This window comes from Sinocyclocheilus grahami, unplaced genomic scaffold (genome assembly GCF_001515645.1).
Source record: "Sinocyclocheilus grahami isolate Dianchi unplaced genomic scaffold, SAMN03320097.WGS_v1.1 scaffold702.1, whole genome shotgun sequence".
NCBI lineage: Eukaryota > Metazoa > Chordata > Actinopteri > Cypriniformes > Cyprinidae > Sinocyclocheilus > Sinocyclocheilus grahami.
The window spans coordinates 541,810-559,453 of NW_015505881.1; the positions used below are offsets into that span (position 1 = coordinate 541,810).

At 43.2% G+C, this 17,644-nt stretch overlaps 1 protein-coding gene across 2 annotated transcripts; it reads right to left on the reverse strand.

Annotated features, from left to right (window-relative positions):
* Positions 1-428: 428 nt before the first annotated feature.
* Positions 429-9,773, reverse strand: cyp7a1b (cytochrome P450, family 7, subfamily A, polypeptide 1b). Of its 2 annotated transcripts, none has more exons than XM_016243857.1 (6): positions 9,576-9,773; positions 8,779-9,019; positions 6,424-7,016; positions 4,676-4,800; positions 1,615-1,793; positions 429-1,018 (listed from the first exon to the last, which is right to left on the reverse strand). In XM_016243857.1, exons 1-6 carry the CDS (start codon positions 9,653-9,655, stop codon positions 890-892), a joined length of 1,347 nt encoding a protein of 448 aa, XP_016099343.1. In that variant the 5' UTR covers positions 9,656-9,773; the 3' UTR covers positions 429-889. The 2 variants fall into 2 exon arrangements, with proteins under 2 accessions (XP_016099343.1, XP_016099342.1); XM_016243856.1 differs by having other exon boundaries at positions 433-1,207; positions 9,576-9,772.
* Between the last annotated feature and the right edge of the window lie 7,871 nt (positions 9,774-17,644).

A 17,644-nucleotide genomic window follows, 5' to 3' on the forward strand; every position in this document is an offset into this window, starting at 1 on the left:
TCTCGTTGTAACACCTATGTCATACCCATGTTATTATACAAATTTGTGTCCTCATAAACCACATAAACATGCACACACCAAAGTGGCACAGGTTACTCCAATAATCCTCTTAAACCTTCCGAAAAAGGGGCATTGGCTGTTTGTTGTCATTCATATAGTCATTTACATTTTTATTTATGTGTAAAGATTTTATTTTATATGTGTAGGCCTAAATATTACCATCATTTGATGATGGCACACTGTTAAAAAAATATTTTAGTGTGAAGTTAAAGTATATTCCGAGTTACACTTTTCACAGTAGGATTTCTCTTGGATCTGCACTCAGAAATGTATTGTAAACAAACAGCATCATACTGTGTTTCTAGCTTGTCATAGTTTTCATTTATCATACTTCTGACACGACTAGACCAGAAATTTGAATATAAATGTGTAATGTCAGAGCCCTAAACAAATGGGATCATCAATCACCATTATGGTGACTTCAAACCAATTATAGTAATAAACAAATACATTTCTCACAGTGGCACAGTTAAAGACAACTTTGTAATGTGAATTTACAGTAAAACCAGAACAGTAAATGTCCATTCACAGTCATTTTATTTCACAGTACATTTCTGACTGCAGTAATTTATTGTAAAATAATACACTTTTTGATCCTGTAATTTCCTGGCAATTTTTTTATTTTGGGCTTTATTTGACTTTATTATCATAGGCCAATGTAGAGTGCTACATTTTCATTGATTTCAGTCCATCATACAAAGTCCAATAAGAACAAATCAAATCATCATTTAACATATAGAAACTAGAAAGACTGCCATTTCACTTGTCCTATAGGCAAAGATCTTCATGTTCCTTCTTGCATCTTATACTTTCCATCTACTTCCATTTCCTATCTTAACTGTTCTGTGGTGGTGTTGGTTTTCTTTCTGTATCTGAGAAGGACATCTCGTGATGGTGGCAGTATACCCAGGCCTGCACGAGTACTGTCTGGAAACAGAGTGGCATCAGGGTCACTGAGCTGTAGGTCATAATGCCACAGTGTCAGTGCGAGGAACTGTTTAATCTCATTTACTGCAAAAAAACGGCCAGGGCACTCGCTAGCACCAGAACCAAACGGCAACAAGAAATGCTTTAACCGTCGCTCATTTTTGAAGAAATTACTCTTTCGTTGACCTTTTTCATCCAGGAAGCGGTTATATTTGAACTCCTGGGAAACAGAGGAACATTGTATTTACTGTACATGGCTGTCTGTGCTTAAAAAGTCATTGTGATGCCTAAAACATTGCAGTATCAAAGTTACTACTGTATAATGTAAGTACATTAAATGCATTGAGTGACATTTTATAACAATTACATGCTGTATTGGAATTGTGCAATAGGAACACTGCATTAGGAACATCTGCAATCTTTGTAATCTTGTATACATTTAAGTGCAAGCTACATACATACTACCATACTTCCATACAATAAACATAATTAACAATTAAATTCTAAATATTCTAAATATCCTACAGATGGAAATGATCTAAAACCTGTCTAATTTGTATAAGCTTGTGGTTTGGGAGAGCTCATTGGTTATTAAAAAATAATTGACAATAAGTTTGTAACACATACTGTAGGATCAGGGTAGATTTCAGGATCCAAGTGTATAAATTGGGGGTAAAGAGCAATGTAATCTCCTTTTCTCACATCAGCTGTCTGACCTGAATCCAGTGTCAACGTAAAGTCATCACTGGCAACACGTATCATAATGGAGGCACTAGACAGGCGAAGCGCTTCTTCAATAATACTTTCTGGAAAAAACAAAAAAGTATTTAACTGATACCACTTTAACATTTAATTAAAAAAATTATATTACTAATATTACTAATTATCAAAATATCACCTAAGCAGTATCGTACAAGAAAGAATGTTGTGGAAAAATATAAACAAATACAAAATTATTGATGCTGTTGGTCTGAATATCTGCATGGCTGTAGTCTTGCAATGTATCAAAAGTTGGTTGCTTCACCATTTTAATTGTCCTATTTGTAGTGAGTGATTACCTGTATGTATTGGTATTGAAAAAACACAATTTTAATTTTACAGTACTTGTTTATTTTATATTTATTTATCTTTGTTTTTTATTTATTATTTTTAATGGGGGCTAAAATGAGTGAGAACGTGCAATTTTGTCAAATCCCCCTCTCTTTCAGGTAATAATCTAGTGGGGGACCGGATAGGAGCCTGAAATGTTCACAAATATTAGTCCTCTATGGTATCTACTGTAAAAAAAAAAAAAAATTTGAATTAAAGACTCAGCTGGTTAATGATCTAGTAGAATTCTGGGGATAAGTCTACTGTATTCTTGGATTTGAGGAATTACCATAAATGAACAATAATTATGTTTAAAGTTGACATACAATAAACTAATGCTTGCCAATGCTGTCTAAAACAGTGGTTCTGAACTGGGGGAAGGGGGAACTTCTCATTTGTTTTCTCTCAATCAGAAATCAATCAATCAATCAATCAATCTGTTCACGTGTTACAGTGCAATAATCCACCGAGCGGTACGGTTCAGTACAGTACAGTACAGTATGCGATTATTTCCATTTCCATTATCAGAAGTTGCGAACCGTACCATACCACTTTTTTGGTACCCTTCCGTTGGTGTACCTAGCACAGCAAAATGTACTAAAAGGGTGGAGCTAGACTCACTGCAGAATGTTGATTGGTTGACGAGAATCGTCACTTGCGCATGCTATAAGCGTCTCCTTCACTCGTTCCGCCATGCTGTTCATGCGTGTTGGGCTTATTTACATCAGAGTGAACAAACACACAAAAAATATATAATAGTGTATTTTATCATTTTATATTTTTACACAGACAATAGCCGTTTCTCAATATGCGTTCTTGTCTGTACTTGTGTTTGTGTGAAACATCAAAACCCACATAATTTTCAAAATATTACTGTTATTGTGTCATTAAATTTAATTTTAAGAGTTTTTCAGGTGAGAATGTAGTTGTTTAAAGGGGTCATATGATGCGATTTCAAGTTTTCCTTTCTCTTTGGAGTGTTACAAGCTGTTCGTGAATAGATGAGATCCCTAAAGTTGCAAAGACTAAAATCTCAAACCCAAAGAGATATTCTTAATAAAAGTCAAGACTCGTCCACGCCCTCCTAAAACACCTCATTTAAACACGCCCCCACATGTCTATGTCACTGTGTGGGAAGATTTGCATAACGCCGCCCAAATGTTCACGCAAAGAAAGAAGGCGTAACTTTGATTCTCGCTGTAGTATTGTTGCCGCCATGTCGTGGAGACGCTGTGTGTTTCGTTGTGAAAACTACTTTGTTTGGTCTTCCAAAAGAGGACACAACTAGAAATCAGTGGTTAAGTTGTATTTACAACACTGTTCCAGAACAGTTCAAACCAAATATTTAGATGTGTGCAACGCATTTTATGGAGGACGAGGACTGTTTCCTGGGAGAGTAGCCTACAATGCCGGTGTTCTGACAAATAATGCTGACTCACAGCCTGTAAGTACGTTTTCATATTTAAAGGATTTGCCACTGATGATTCAAACGTGAGTTTTGAGCAGTGTAGAGTAGCGCTTGTTGTTTGTCGTTTCTCCGATCACAAATGCAGACATGGTTTTATGTTTACATGGCGTCATGCAATGCAACACATAAAAAGACAGTATAAGTCCTTATAATCAGTAATTATGTCCCCACTGGATGCAACAAAGGCCTCGTTTGGGTTTTATTGGTTTTGTCTCGTCACACCGGGACACGGCATCACAGTATGGTAAGGGGCGTAACATTTCCATCACACGCTTGAGGTATTCGGCCAATCACAACACACTGGATAGCTGGCCAATCAGCGTACACCTCGCTTTTCAGAACAATGAGCTTTGTAAAGATCGACACGTTTCAGAAAGGCGGGGCATAGAGGAGCAACAATAATGTACAGAATACAGAAAATAATGTGTTTTTTAGCAATGTCATATGACCCCTTTAAAATTACAATTTGCGGTTTATTTATAATGATAGCGCCTATTTGAAAATTTGCTGGAGATGTGAGCTCCAGGCGATCACCGGGTGCTCAGTGCTCATGTATCTGGCTGATAGCAGCCTTAACGCGACTAGTCCTTCTGACTTTTGCCTCTGGCTCGGATGTCTCTGTAGTGGTTAAACATGAAATATAATTTGTTTTGGTTATATAACAGGCAATCGTTGGTCTCATGGATCTATTATTTGTTCCAGGTCATATCGTTTTGGCTGAGCACAAAGTTATGTTTCATAACTTTATATATTTATTTCATTTTACCATATAGCGCTGACTTTGTAGCGTACATTTGACTGAATTGTTTGCTTTTGTCTTTATTTCCTATTATATAAGCCTCTTATACTTTGTACTTATACATTTATAATGGCTATTATTGGTGAAGCTGACATTTAACAAAAGAGGCAGAGTTGTGCTTTATGTCATACTGAGAAACAGCTATTGTCGCGCTTTCTTCTTCACGCGAGAATGGTGTCGATTGCTACTTTCCAGTAGACATGACACCTAACAAGTAAGGTGTTGGCAGTTGAAACGCAAGACGGATCAGGGTGTTCCGTTCCAAATCGTACCGTACTGTACTGTACTGACCCGTACCGCTTGGTGGAGATGAGTCATAAGAAATCACCTACCTAATACAGCCATAGAGTCCAGCTGCTCTCTAGAAAGGCAGATTGTTTGGTCCTGGTTGTTTATTAATTGACCTGACAAAACCCTATTGATCTCTGTGCAAGCAGCGGTGAAAGCATCAACAGACCTGAGGGTCAGAACACACAAGCATACATGTACACACATACACACGCTTTAAATTAAGTAGGTGCTTACTTCATTCATTTTTACTGTGAATGTATTATCAAACAGGCCTATAGAAAGGTTAAAAAGTCAGAGACCACAATGAAAATCTAGTATTCTAAATTAATACATGTTTTCATTGCACATTATTTCCTCCTGTGACCCAGGCATACATTGTCCTCTGTAGAGGACATTATATTTTAGTTAATTTCTCTGTGACCATATACTTGCCACAATTCTAAATTCGGATGTCCTGTACAGAGCATATTTAGGACTATTCAGAGATACCAAATGTTTGAAGGTTTGATCATGAGAGCTCCTCCTGCTTGGTATTTAAATGTGACAGACATATGACTAAATTCAGCACTCTTATGGAAATATGATAATATTTTGTAATTATCATTTAAATCGGACTAATTTTCAAACTGTTTATCATAAATGAATATGTCAGAACAACTTTGGTTGCCCTGGGGTTTCAAAGCAGAATATGACTTTCTGTTGTGAGACATGCATCAATTTCATATATATCCACTGTAGTGGGCACCAGGACATACTTAATGCTTATTAGGCATTTTAGGGAGACATAATAAGTGAACAGGGAAAGAAATTGCATATATGCCATGTGTTTCTTATGCTCCAAACAATGTAATGATGTAAAAAAAGAAAATTTACAAAACTTTTTTTTTCTATGGCTCTCAGGAGAATATAAATAATTTGAATGAACAACAGAATTTTAGAATGTGTTAGTATTTGAAATGGCCTGCTTTAATGAAAGGATCATTCAAACTGGCATGAGCTCCACACATGCAAAACCTGATGATCCATGTTATATGGTATAACTTGAGAAGTTTTCAGAAGTACTAGTACAAACGTTTGTACAAAGTCATTGTTATTAATTTTCATATTTGATTAGTTACCTATCCACCTTTTTCTTCAACGCGGAAGTAAGCCTATGGGTGAGACTTCCGGTTCATTAGCCGCTATAGGTAAATAACGAGGAGAATAACAACGTGCAGTAAACGGTAAAACTGTTTGCACTACAAACCAGTGTGTTCATAATTTCAGATAATACATTAAAATAATATGATAAGACACACCAACTTTCAATATCAAGCAGCAAAACGAACTGTTTTGTTCAGCTAAAAATAGCTGGACGGAGTGGACGCAGATGAGACCGGAAGCCAGACCCATAGAATTTCCAAATGGCCGTGCCCATTTTTACGACAAGAAAAAGGTGGCTAAATATTGTGGAATTCAAAAAAATATTCCCCATTTTATATCATAACATATTTTAAATGATTCCAAATAATTATTGTTTATTTCCAAGTTTAAATTAGAATCACTGATCTCAAACGGTTGAACCCTTCAGTATGACATCACATAATGCTTTAAAGTTTTAGCCTGACAAACCATATGTTCCCTTTTACTTATTTAACACTACCAACACTATATGGAATTAATGTTTTTTTTTTGGTTTGTTTGTTTTTTGCTTACAGTCATAGTAATTAGTGTTGTTGCATACTTGACATATACATTTTAACATTGATTTTAACAGTGCCTACATTACCTACGTAATGTGCCAACTTACCTCAATGTGTAGTACAGGCTCCAGAAAGCTGCTGGCAGAGTATTAGCCTGTGATGCCCATAGCATGCACACGTGTGTCCTTGCTTTTCCAGTTTCATCCAAATGCATGCAGTCAAATGCGTCCATTCTGCGCTGAATCAGATCTGAGATGCAGTTCCGGTGATGAAGCTTATCATGTAGCAGTTCCTCTGCTAAGGCTTCCCTTGCTTGCCATGCTTCTGCACACAGACCAATAGGAACCCCTGCAGCCAGTAAAGGGAAAGCACGATCAAATGCCAAAAAGTCTTGCACCGCTTTCTGCATGCATATTCTGGTGCCTGATATGCCATCGGCCTGTAGAAACCCTGCATCCTTTCCAAATAGAGTGAGAAACCCTGCCTCAAACATGATGCGGTTTGTGAAGCTCTGAAGACCCTCTTCAAGCCAGTCATGCTCATGTGGTAGACCACGTTCCAAAACAATCTGCAGATTGCCTAGCATGGTCTCCGTTAGCTGCTGCAGGGACAGGCCTTGAAGTGTCTGTCGAAAAATGCTGTGAACTTCCCTATAACTCTCACTGAACAGTGAAGAGTTAAAGTCAGCATGACCAAAGACCTGTGTGTGTGTGAAAGAGAAATATAAACAGACATATAAGAAACAGAGGCAGAGAATCAGGATCAAACCCAGTTATTAGCCAGTGTTTTACATTACATTTACATTTATTCCATTATATTCAAAGTGATTGAAATGAGGAACATCACAACACTTTGTCATAAGATCCAACAGTTTGTAAGTTCTCTTTCAAATATTCACTCATCATCCTCACTCCAAAGGGGTCTGTCATTGTTGGGAGATAATTACATAGGTTGAGCCTCCTGAGCTTTTGACGACCATAACCACCAGTTCAGCAGAAACACCTTGCTTTTTTATCAGAATGCTTGGAGAGAGTGTTCTGAGGAGCCATTAACTATGAGAGTCCATTAATGCTGGGTACACACTAAAAGATTTTTAAAATCTTATAAGATCTTCAAAATGTGAGAGACCACAAACATGAGGACAAAAAATCCTCTGGGTACATACTAAAAGATTTGTAAAATTTTGTAAGATCTTTAAAAATGTGAGAGACCACAAACATGAGGAAAAAAGCCTAGATTTAACCGTTTTGCTCCTATAGTGTGTGGTGTGCTGCGATGTTCCCCCCACACATCAGGATTTCTGATCTTAAATATTCAACATGTTACCTCCAACGTCCTTCCGAGCAGATTCAGTCACTCTTAACACACCTCACACCACAGGAAAATCTGATAAGATAATCTTTAGAACCACCAAGATAATCGGGACATTACCTAGGATTGTCGGAAGGGGAGAAATCGGCCCAAAATCAGCCCGATTATCTTGTGGTGTGTACCCAGCATTACATGCTCCTTATGTGATTTTAAGTGGCATGTTTGAGAACTCAGTCATCTCTAGAGTAGTGCTTCACACATCTGCCCTTCCCCACCAAACAGTGCATGATAAAGGAGACATCCCAAACCTGCATTGGTGGAGGGCCTCTAGTACAGGTTTGGGAAGCACTGTTCTATAGAGTATTCATAAAGTATAAAAGCTAATTTTTTAAAAAACACTCTTACTCCTCGTTTTAGTACAGGCTAAGTGTGTGGGTAAGTTACATGACTTGTTCAGACATGCAACTTCATCATGGATGTCTAAACTTTATCTTAGATGGTAACAAGTTTAAGGTGCTGCATAACTCAGCTTTTGTTCTTGAGGTCAGTGATTTGTCTGATACCTGTACTGACTTGAAATGACTTGCATTTCAGTTGGATAGGAAATTGCTATCTGTGTCCATGCTTAATGCACTTGTAGTGTACTAAAAACTTAAAAGTAAATTTAAAAATAAAACCGTATTACATATTAATATAACATTAATAATATAATGTTAATTAAATAAAAGGCCACTTAAGTGTACTTAAAAAAAACATTTTCATGGCTATGTTTCTTAAGTACACATTTAAAAAAGTGACCTTTGTAAGTGTACTCAGTGTAAAGGGTACAGTAGGCCGATCTCCTCTCAATGCTTTCCCATTGGATGGTGGAGGCTTTTGGGGTGCCTTTTGGGCTACCTATTGTCAGTAAAGTAGATATTATGCAGGAGCAAACTGGGCATCTCCGCATACTTACATTTTAAGATTAGATGTCACTGCGCCTATAGCCTCACATAGTTAATGAAGCTGGTAATGGAACTGAGAGGCTATTGCTCATTCTTTTTAAAGAGATTAAAATTAACATTCAAAGAAAAGCCTCAGATCAGAACACAACACACTCTTGATCCAGGCTTGTTTCATAATGCCCCACCCCCTCGTATTGAGTCACTTACCCGCTGTGAAAAACCAACAGCAAACTTCTGAAAGTCAAGATTTTTGCTTTGCCGCATAACAATGGAGAAAGAAAAAGGGTCTGTTACAAAAGTGAAGTACTTCCCAGCAATCTTACATGTGAAAACATTCCCATATTTTTTCTGAGTCTCTCTTAAGAAGCCTAAAGGGTTTGAAACATAATCCAACGTGACACCAATGAATGGCAGCCAACCAGTAATCAATGGAGGCTCCCCTTTTCGCCTGTAAATAGACACACACAATGACAGACAGCATAGTTAGCAATTAAAAAAAATCATATAGGACATCTGAATTAAAATAAATAAATAAATACATTTCCTGTAGGCTATAAAGTAATGTTCTCAGTTAGCCACATGCTATATATAAATATATATATATATATATGGCAAAAAATATTTTTTTATTGTAAATTATATTTCAAAATTAATATTCAGCAGATTTAACCAACATATTACTTGATATACTTACACACACTTACACATTATTTATTGAAGAATGTGTTTTAAAAAATCATTTGTTTTATATATTCTATGTTTGTTTTGTTGTATTGTAGCCTAATCCGTCTGTTGCAATAATAATTAATAATTTACCAGTGGTCTTAGTATGATTCTACCATACGTGACCTCAAACTTCAGTTCCTCCTGTAGTAACATGACGAACAGATATAACCATATACCTTACCTTTTCACTTGTTATACGTGCACTAATTTACGAACGTTAAGCGTGAAGATTGCGTTATTCAAGAGAGACTTCTATAATGACCGCGAGTTCATCTCACCTTTTCCGTGAGTGGCCGCATATCCACACTATCCAAAATGTTAGAAGAATCGTCGTAATAATGACAAGAAAGTTAGCCATTTCGGGTAATCTGCGTTTTACTTGTCCCCCTAACTACATTTTGATAGCTTGTTCCCTGACCTCGCCTTTATACGCGCCACGCAGCAGGCTTGACGCAACACAGTGAACACACACACACACACACACACACACACACACACACAGGTTTGTTTTTATGGTTTATGGGGACTCTCCATAGGCGTAATGGTTTTTATACTGTACAAACCGTATTTTCTATTGCCCTACAACAACCCTACCCCTAAACCTAACCCTCACAGGAAACTTTCTGCATTTTTAGATTTTCAAAAAAACTCATTCTGAATGATTTATAAGCCTTTTGAATTACGGAGACACTGAAAATGTCCTCATAAATCACCTCCTCGTTGTAACACCTATGTCATACCCATGTTATTATACAAATTTGTGTCCTCATAAACATGCACACACACACACACACACATACACACACACACACACACACACAGACAGGTTTCCACAGTGGTATTTTATACTGTGCAAACTGTATTTTCTATCCCCGTACCTTAACCCTAAATCTACCCCTCACACAAAGGGTCCTCATAAGGACAAAATTTACTGGTATTATTATACTTGTGGGGACACTTGTAATGATAAAACAATAGATGTATTGTTAAAAATTTAATTTAAAAAGTATTTAGAAACTTTTTATGAGACCTGTGAACTGATGTAATACATTAACTAACAATCATCTCAGAGTTAGTTCTGAGAAAGTTACTCATTTGGCTTGATATTTTCTAATCTGATACAATGACACTGATGCATTTTATATGTGGCTTAAGTGCCCAAATATGCTTCAGAGCCACTGTATAAAGAAAAGCCTGATACAAGACTAAGTGAATAATAAAGAATAACCCCAAATGTCAGATTGTTGGACACAAAAATCAACACAATGCTGTAGCAATCTTATTGAGTAAGTTCAGAGGCAGTTAGTGGTCAGGATTTAGACATTTCCTGAGAACCATGAACACTTTGTAACAGCAGTCTTAATTGCAACATAACATGTCAAAAAACAAATTATCAATAGTTTAAAGAAAATATGAAATAGGGTAGTCCGGGAATATTTTTAATACTTTTTGCTGTAATAATCCAAAACTTGATAAGAACATTTTCTTTATTTGCCCAAAATGACTGCAGGGACACAAACACAATCCAAACATCCATTTACACTTCAAAAACATTATATTTCAAATTAGCAGGACAGACCTGTGGGCAGACAAGAACTCTTTTATTTGCAGACCAGCAAACTCACCCAAACTGCACTTAACTCACACTGTCAACAGCTGCATAATTGCTTTAATACTTTGTGTCTATGTGTGTGTCAGTCACAGATCTAGCATGTCTGTGTCCCCATCGATCATCACAGAAAGATAACGTACTCGTTACTAACGTAACCTCGGTTCCCTGAGATACAGGAACGAGTACTGCGTCTGCTGAGACGCTATGGGGAAAACGTCTCGGTTACGTATGTAACCCTCGGGAACGGAGACGTTACGTCAGTGACTGACGAATTGGGATCTCGCTAGAGAGACCAATCACCTTCGAGTGTTAACAAAACAAGCCAATAAGTATTGGCGTGCAATGTTTGCGCTGCGCACCCTGCCCCGCAGCGCGGGTATATAAGGAGAGCGCGTGCAGTCACACATTCAGATTTTCGCTGAGGAGCCGAGACGGTGTGCTTTGGCCGTACAGCGGTGGTACAGAAACTGTGGCGACGGAACGTAATGTCTCCGTTCCCTCCTTCAGGGAACGAGGTTTACATATGTAACCGAGACATTCCCTTTCAGTCAGTCACGTTCAACGTTACGTCAGTGACTGACGAATTGGGATCCGAATGGAAAGCGCCACTATTGCTGACCCCCTCCAGTGCCCTGCGAAAGCCAGCAAATCCCCCCACACCAGTTGGGGCGGAAGAATAGACAGGGCTTAGGCAGAGGTGTCCGCCAGTGCTGTTCCGTACAGTGGGAAATTGGATAACTCTGGGAAAGTGTACCCAAGTAGGGGAACGCTACGGAAGCCACATCCTACATAAAGGAGGTATCATGTGGATGTTACACATATGGACTGTCCATAGGGCAGTACTACATATGGAAGTCCCTGCGGTAGACTCAGCCAACCTGGGGCGAGATCAATACACAGCAGAGATGGCAGAAGGACTCTGCCAGGGAAAGACACGGGCTTACCGTGAGGGAAGCAGCACAGTGGAAGAATACACATGTGGGATCACCCGGAGGTGGAATCAATACACACAGGCACCTAGCGCAGCACAAGGGCTGACCTTGGGCATACACACGAGTGCTGGACCTGGTGTCTGGCACTCCGCCGAGGGTGCAGGAGGAACTTCAACAGGGTTCACCAAAAAGGGAAACTGAACTGAGAAGCACTTAAATGCACGTATCTGGTCCGTAGAGGGGAATGGCACAGCAAGCGTGATCGACACCGAGCGGGTCTGGTGTTACTGACCATCTGAGGCAAGTACACAAGAGGACACAGGCTCTACACGGAGATTATAGAATCTCACAAACATGTTAGGTGTCGCCCAGCCGGCAGGCTCCCCGCACCAACGCCCAAGAAAATGCCACACCTCTCGTAGAGTGTGCTCTCACTCCGAGGGGGCACGGTAAACGTTGGACCTGGTATGCTAAGACTATAGCCTCCACTATTTAGTGGGCAAGTCTTTGTTTGGAGACAGTCTTTCCCTTCTGCTGTCCTCCAAAGCAGACAAAGAGCTGGTCTAAGGACCTGAAGCTCTGCGTGTGGCCCACATAAATGCACAGAGCAGAGCAAAGGCTGGGTCTGCCTCCTCCCGGGGCAGCGATTGCAAGTTCACCACCTGATCCCTAAAAGGCGTGGTGGGACCTTTGGGCACATAACCAGGCCGGGGTCTCAGGACAACGTGAGAGTCGGCAGGCCCGAATTCAATGCACATATTGTCGACCTAAAATGCCTGCAAGTCCCCGACCCTCTTGAGCGAAGCCAATGCAGTGAGGAGCACTGTCTTTAGCGACAGAAACTTAAGCTCTACTGACTGCAGAGGTTCGAAGGGCTCCTCCTTCAAGGCCGTCAGGACCGAGGGGAGATCCCAAGAGGGTACCAGGTGGGGGCACGGAGGATTCAGCCTCATGGCACCCCTAAGGAACCTGGCGATCAAGTCGTGCTTCCCAACAGGCTTTCAGTCTACTGCATCATGATGTGCGGCGATAGCAGCAACATACACTTTGAGGGTGGAGGAAGACAGCCTTCGCTCCAGCCCTTCTTGCAGAAAGGAGAGCATGACCGCGATCGGGCATCTACGGGGGTCTTCCCGCCGGGAAGAACACCAATCGATGAACAGGTTCCACTTCAGCGCGTAGGCGTGCCTCGTAGAGGGCGCTCTAACTGAAGTGATGGTGTTAACTACCGCTGGGGGCAGATCACCTAGAACCTCCGTGTCACATCCAGAGACCACACTTGGAGCTTCCAAAGGCGTGGTGGGACCTTTGGGCACATAACCAGGCCGGGGTCTCAGGACAACGTGAGAGTCGGCAGGCCCGAATTCAACGCACATATTGTCGACCTAAAATGCCTGCAAGTCCCCGACCCTCTTGAGCGAAGCCAATGCAGTGAGGAGCACTGTCTTTAGCGACAGAAACTTAAGCTCTACTGACTGCAGAGGTTCGAAGGGCTCCTCCTTCAAGGCCGTCAGGACCGAGGGGAGATCCCAAGAGGGTACCAGGTGGGGGCACGGAGGATTCAGCCTCATGGCACCCCTAAGGAACCTGGCGATCAAGTCGTGCTTCCCAACAGGCTTTCAGTCTACTGCATCATGATGTGCGGCGATAGCAGCAACATACACTTTGAGGGTGGAGGAAGACAGCCTTCGCTCCAGCCCTTCTTGCAGAAAGGAGAGCATGACCGCGATCGGGCATCTACGGGGGTCTTCCCGCCGGGAAGAACACCAATCGATGAACAGGTTCCACTTCAGCGCGTAGGCGTGCCTCGTAGAGGGCACTCAAGCTGAAGTGATGGCGTTTACTACCGCTGGAGGTAGATCACCTAGAACCTCCATGTCCCGACCAGAGACCACACGTGGAGATTCCACAGGTCTGGGCGCGGGTGCCAGAGGGTTCCCCCTCTCTGAGAAAGGAGATCCTTCCTCAGAGGAATACGCCAAGGAGGGGCTGTCGCAAGGAGCATCAGTTCTCCAAACCAAGTACGATTGGGCCAGTATGGCGCTACTAAGAGGACCTGCTCCTCGTACTCTCTGACCTTGCACAGCATCTGTGCGAGAAGGCTCACTGGGGGAAACGCATACTTGCGTAGGCCCCGAGGCCAGCTGTTGAGTAAGTTGGACCGGCTCTATCGCGTCCTTCACCAGGAGAACTGTGATTTCCGCTCGCAAGATGTGAGCATCCTTGTTCAGCACAGAGGTGAACCGAATGCCCCTGAACTTGGGAGGATGCCAGGCAAACTGAATCGCATAGCCGAGTCTGATGGTTCTCGTGAGTCAGCGAGACGGTCTGGGGAGCGCTAGCCAGTCCCCCAGGAATCGAGCAAGCGGGACTAGGGGAACCACCGACGTAACCGCAGTGGGGCAGCGAGGTGGAGCACAGGGACCCGACCTGGAAGGCAGAGCGTCCCGGAGTGGGGTCTGAGTGCACGGTGAAACCCTTACCTGGATCCACGGTTTGGCAGGGGGCGCGTGTGAAGGCATAGTGTCCTCAAACCGGGCCCTGCTGCCCACTGGCGAAAGGAGAGGGGGACGGGAGTGTTGAGTGCAATCCTCGTCCTCTTGAGACCCGGAGAAATAGGAAACTGCTCTTTTACTGAATGTTTGGGTACCACCGGCTGGGGAGCCAGTGGCTGAACAAAAGATTCTCCACCCGGCCCTCCTCCGGGGGAAGGAGTGGTGCGGTCACCATCTCCAGAAGAGCAGGATCCAGAGTCTCCGGGTCGCCCGTCTCAGGGCTGGGCCGCTTTCCTGCTGCCAGCTCCACGCTGCAGCCAGTGTGAAGGCTGTTGCTGAGGCCAAGCTGGAGCGGCGGTGGAGGCAGCAGGAGTGCGCCCTCTGTGACGAGGGGGTGGAGGGACTGCAGCCGCCAGGGCAGGATGTGTCTGATCGCCTCTGTCTGCTTCTGTGCGGCGGAAAACTGCTGGGCAAAGCTTTCCACCGTGTCGCCGAAGAGGCCAGCCTGGGAGATTGGGGAGTCCAGGAAACGGTGTTTGTCAGCCTCCCTCATATATGCCAGGTTCAGCCAAAGGTGGCGTTCCGGGACCACCAGGGTGGACATCGTCTGACCGAGGGACCGCGCCGTGACTTTCGTCGCCCGAAGGGTGAGGTCCGTCGCAGTGCGCAGTTTCTGAATTACCCCTGGGTCAGAACTGCCCTTGTGCAGCTGCTTCAATGCCTTAGCCTGGTAGAATTGCAGGAGGGCCATGGTGTGCAGGGCGGAGGCGGCCTGTGCAGCAGCTCTGTAAGCCTTGGCCGTTAGAGCAGACGAGAACTTACAAGCTCTTGACGGAGCTTGTAATAGCTCATCGCAATAGCGCCCTGTGATTGAGCTGCTCGACAAACGAGAGTGTAAACACACTGGCGGATCAAAGAGCTGCGTGGAGAGTGATGCACGCAGGGGCTTTGCCGGCGTTACATCACTCAAGCATGATCGGTCATCCCCGCGAGTTCGCCATTTCTTCCTCCGAGTAACTGGGAGGAGAGAAACACAAGAGCAAGGGAGGCGGGTTCAGCGATGCACACACAAATGTGAAGCTGCCAGCGTTCTGCTCCGATCTTCCTAGGAGGATTAAGCCGCTCGGTGTAACGAGGGGCGCCGATCCTCACGTGTAACACACACTGGCAGATCAAGCACGCATGATGCGTGCCGGCATGAAATTGCTCAAGCCTGATCGCTCAACCCGCGAGCTCACCGTTGCTTCCTCCGAGGTAACTGGCAGGAGAGAAACATGAAAGTGGGAGGCGGGGCTGCCTTCTGCGAACGAACAGTGGCAGACTGTTTTCATGGTAAAAGCAGCCCATCTCTGTGAGCACAGCCTTAGCGACACACACACAAATGCGAAGCTGCCAGTGACAGCGTTCTGCTCCGATCCACCTAGGAGGATAGAGCCGCTCGATGTAACGAGAGGCGCTGTTCTTCACGGGGGAAGACATGGATCGAAGAGCAGTGGGGAGAGCGAGCACGCAGGCTCTGTTTCGGCATGAGATCGCTCAGACCTGGTTGCTTAGCTCCCAGATTTTGCTGTTTCTCTCTCTCTCTGAGGCTCGCTGAGAGAGGAGAAACGGGAGAGTGGGGCTGCCTCATTGAAGGCGGTCTGCGAGTGGAGAAGAGCGAGACTCATGCTCTCAGTGAGCATTCTGTCTCAGTGAGCGTGCAGCTCATTGGCCTTCTGCGGCGGATCAAAGTGCAGCGGGGAGAGCGAGCATGCGGGTACAGTGCCGGCGTGAGATCGCTCAGACCCAGTTGCTTAGTTCCCTGATTCCGCTGTTTCTCTCTCCGAGGCTCGCTGAGAGAGGCGAAACGGGAGAGCAGGGCAGCCCTCAATGAAGGCGGTCCGTGAATGGACAAGAGCGAGACTCATGCTCTCAGCGAGAGCATTCTGTCTCAGTGAGCGTGCAGTCTCTGCGTGGGGGCTGCCCAGACATGCGACGCACTCACTACTCTTCTGCAACGTGCACGATTCCCTGCACAAGCCACAATCGCAGTGCGACATTTGTAACAACGTCGCTAGAAATTTTGCTCTTTTAGAACTTACCTCTTAGAAATAAGCTCTTTTAGGCTAGCCGGATGGTGGCAGGGGTTCAGCTGGGACCGCTGCTGCTGCTACGCTGAAGGCAGCGGAGAAGCGGCGAATCAGCCGAGCAGAGGGTCACTGGTTCAGCTTGATCCACTGTAAAGCTCCGCTGCCGTGCCATTGGTTCGTTTTTTAATTCACTGCACGAACCAATGGCCGTGCAGTTACACTGTATTATTGAAAAGGCTTCAGTATTCGAAGAAAAAGGAGTTTTCCCCATAGTGTCTTAGCAGAAGCAGTACGAGTGAAGTATCGATAGGGAAAAAATTTCTTCCACAATGTTGGATTTAATTTCATTGGCTATGATTGAAATCCGATGTGGTTATCATAAGATTAACTTATACCCACTCCGTTCTTTTTGCAGAGCAAAATCAATTGCTTAAACTTTGTAAAAGGAAGTTCTTCCCATTAAGGATATTTTCTGGAGCCTCCGTGCACCAGCAACAGAATGAGAGCCGCTGTTTTAGCATAGAAAGTTAGTCAAGGGCAATCCTTTTAGCACTCGGTGTTGTATCTATAAATTTTCCCTTCCATTTCTCCCTTATCTTATTTGGCAATGTTGCTTTTTTCATTTCTTCCCCACGGGCTTGTTTGGGGTTTTGTTTGAGCGCTTGACACTGCTTAATTATCCTGTCATTATCTAACTCACTAAACTAGTTGATGAGATGTTCCTCTCAGCTGAAATCGCATTCGAATTTGAGGGGCAGAAAGGGCACTTCACCATTAGTGATTAAAGGGGCAGTGGTGGATCAACAATCAGGGATTCCTTGTTGGTGTTCTCACCTCATTAAAGTTTTGCATTGACCGAGTCTGAGCAGCTGTTTGTCACTGAAACGATGTTGCATTGGGTATCTTAGCCTCATTTGTGCATACTACACATTCACATTTTATGAGGTTTTACAGTCTTCACGGTGGTTACTTTGTAGTAAATTGCCATGATTTTATATGGGCTTTAAACAACTGTCACACCTGGAGGATGTTCCCATATAGTGTCAGCTACTGACATAACATCTTATTCCCTCAGGGAACCAATGCTACATATGTAACTGTGACGTTATCAAATAAAAGGCACAAGACACTCAGTGTCCAGAATGACAAGAAATAGGATCGAGGAGCAGGAAAGCCTTTAATAAAAGTCAAAAAGTTATGGCAGGGGGTATGTAAACATTTTATGGTATCCTCAAAGCA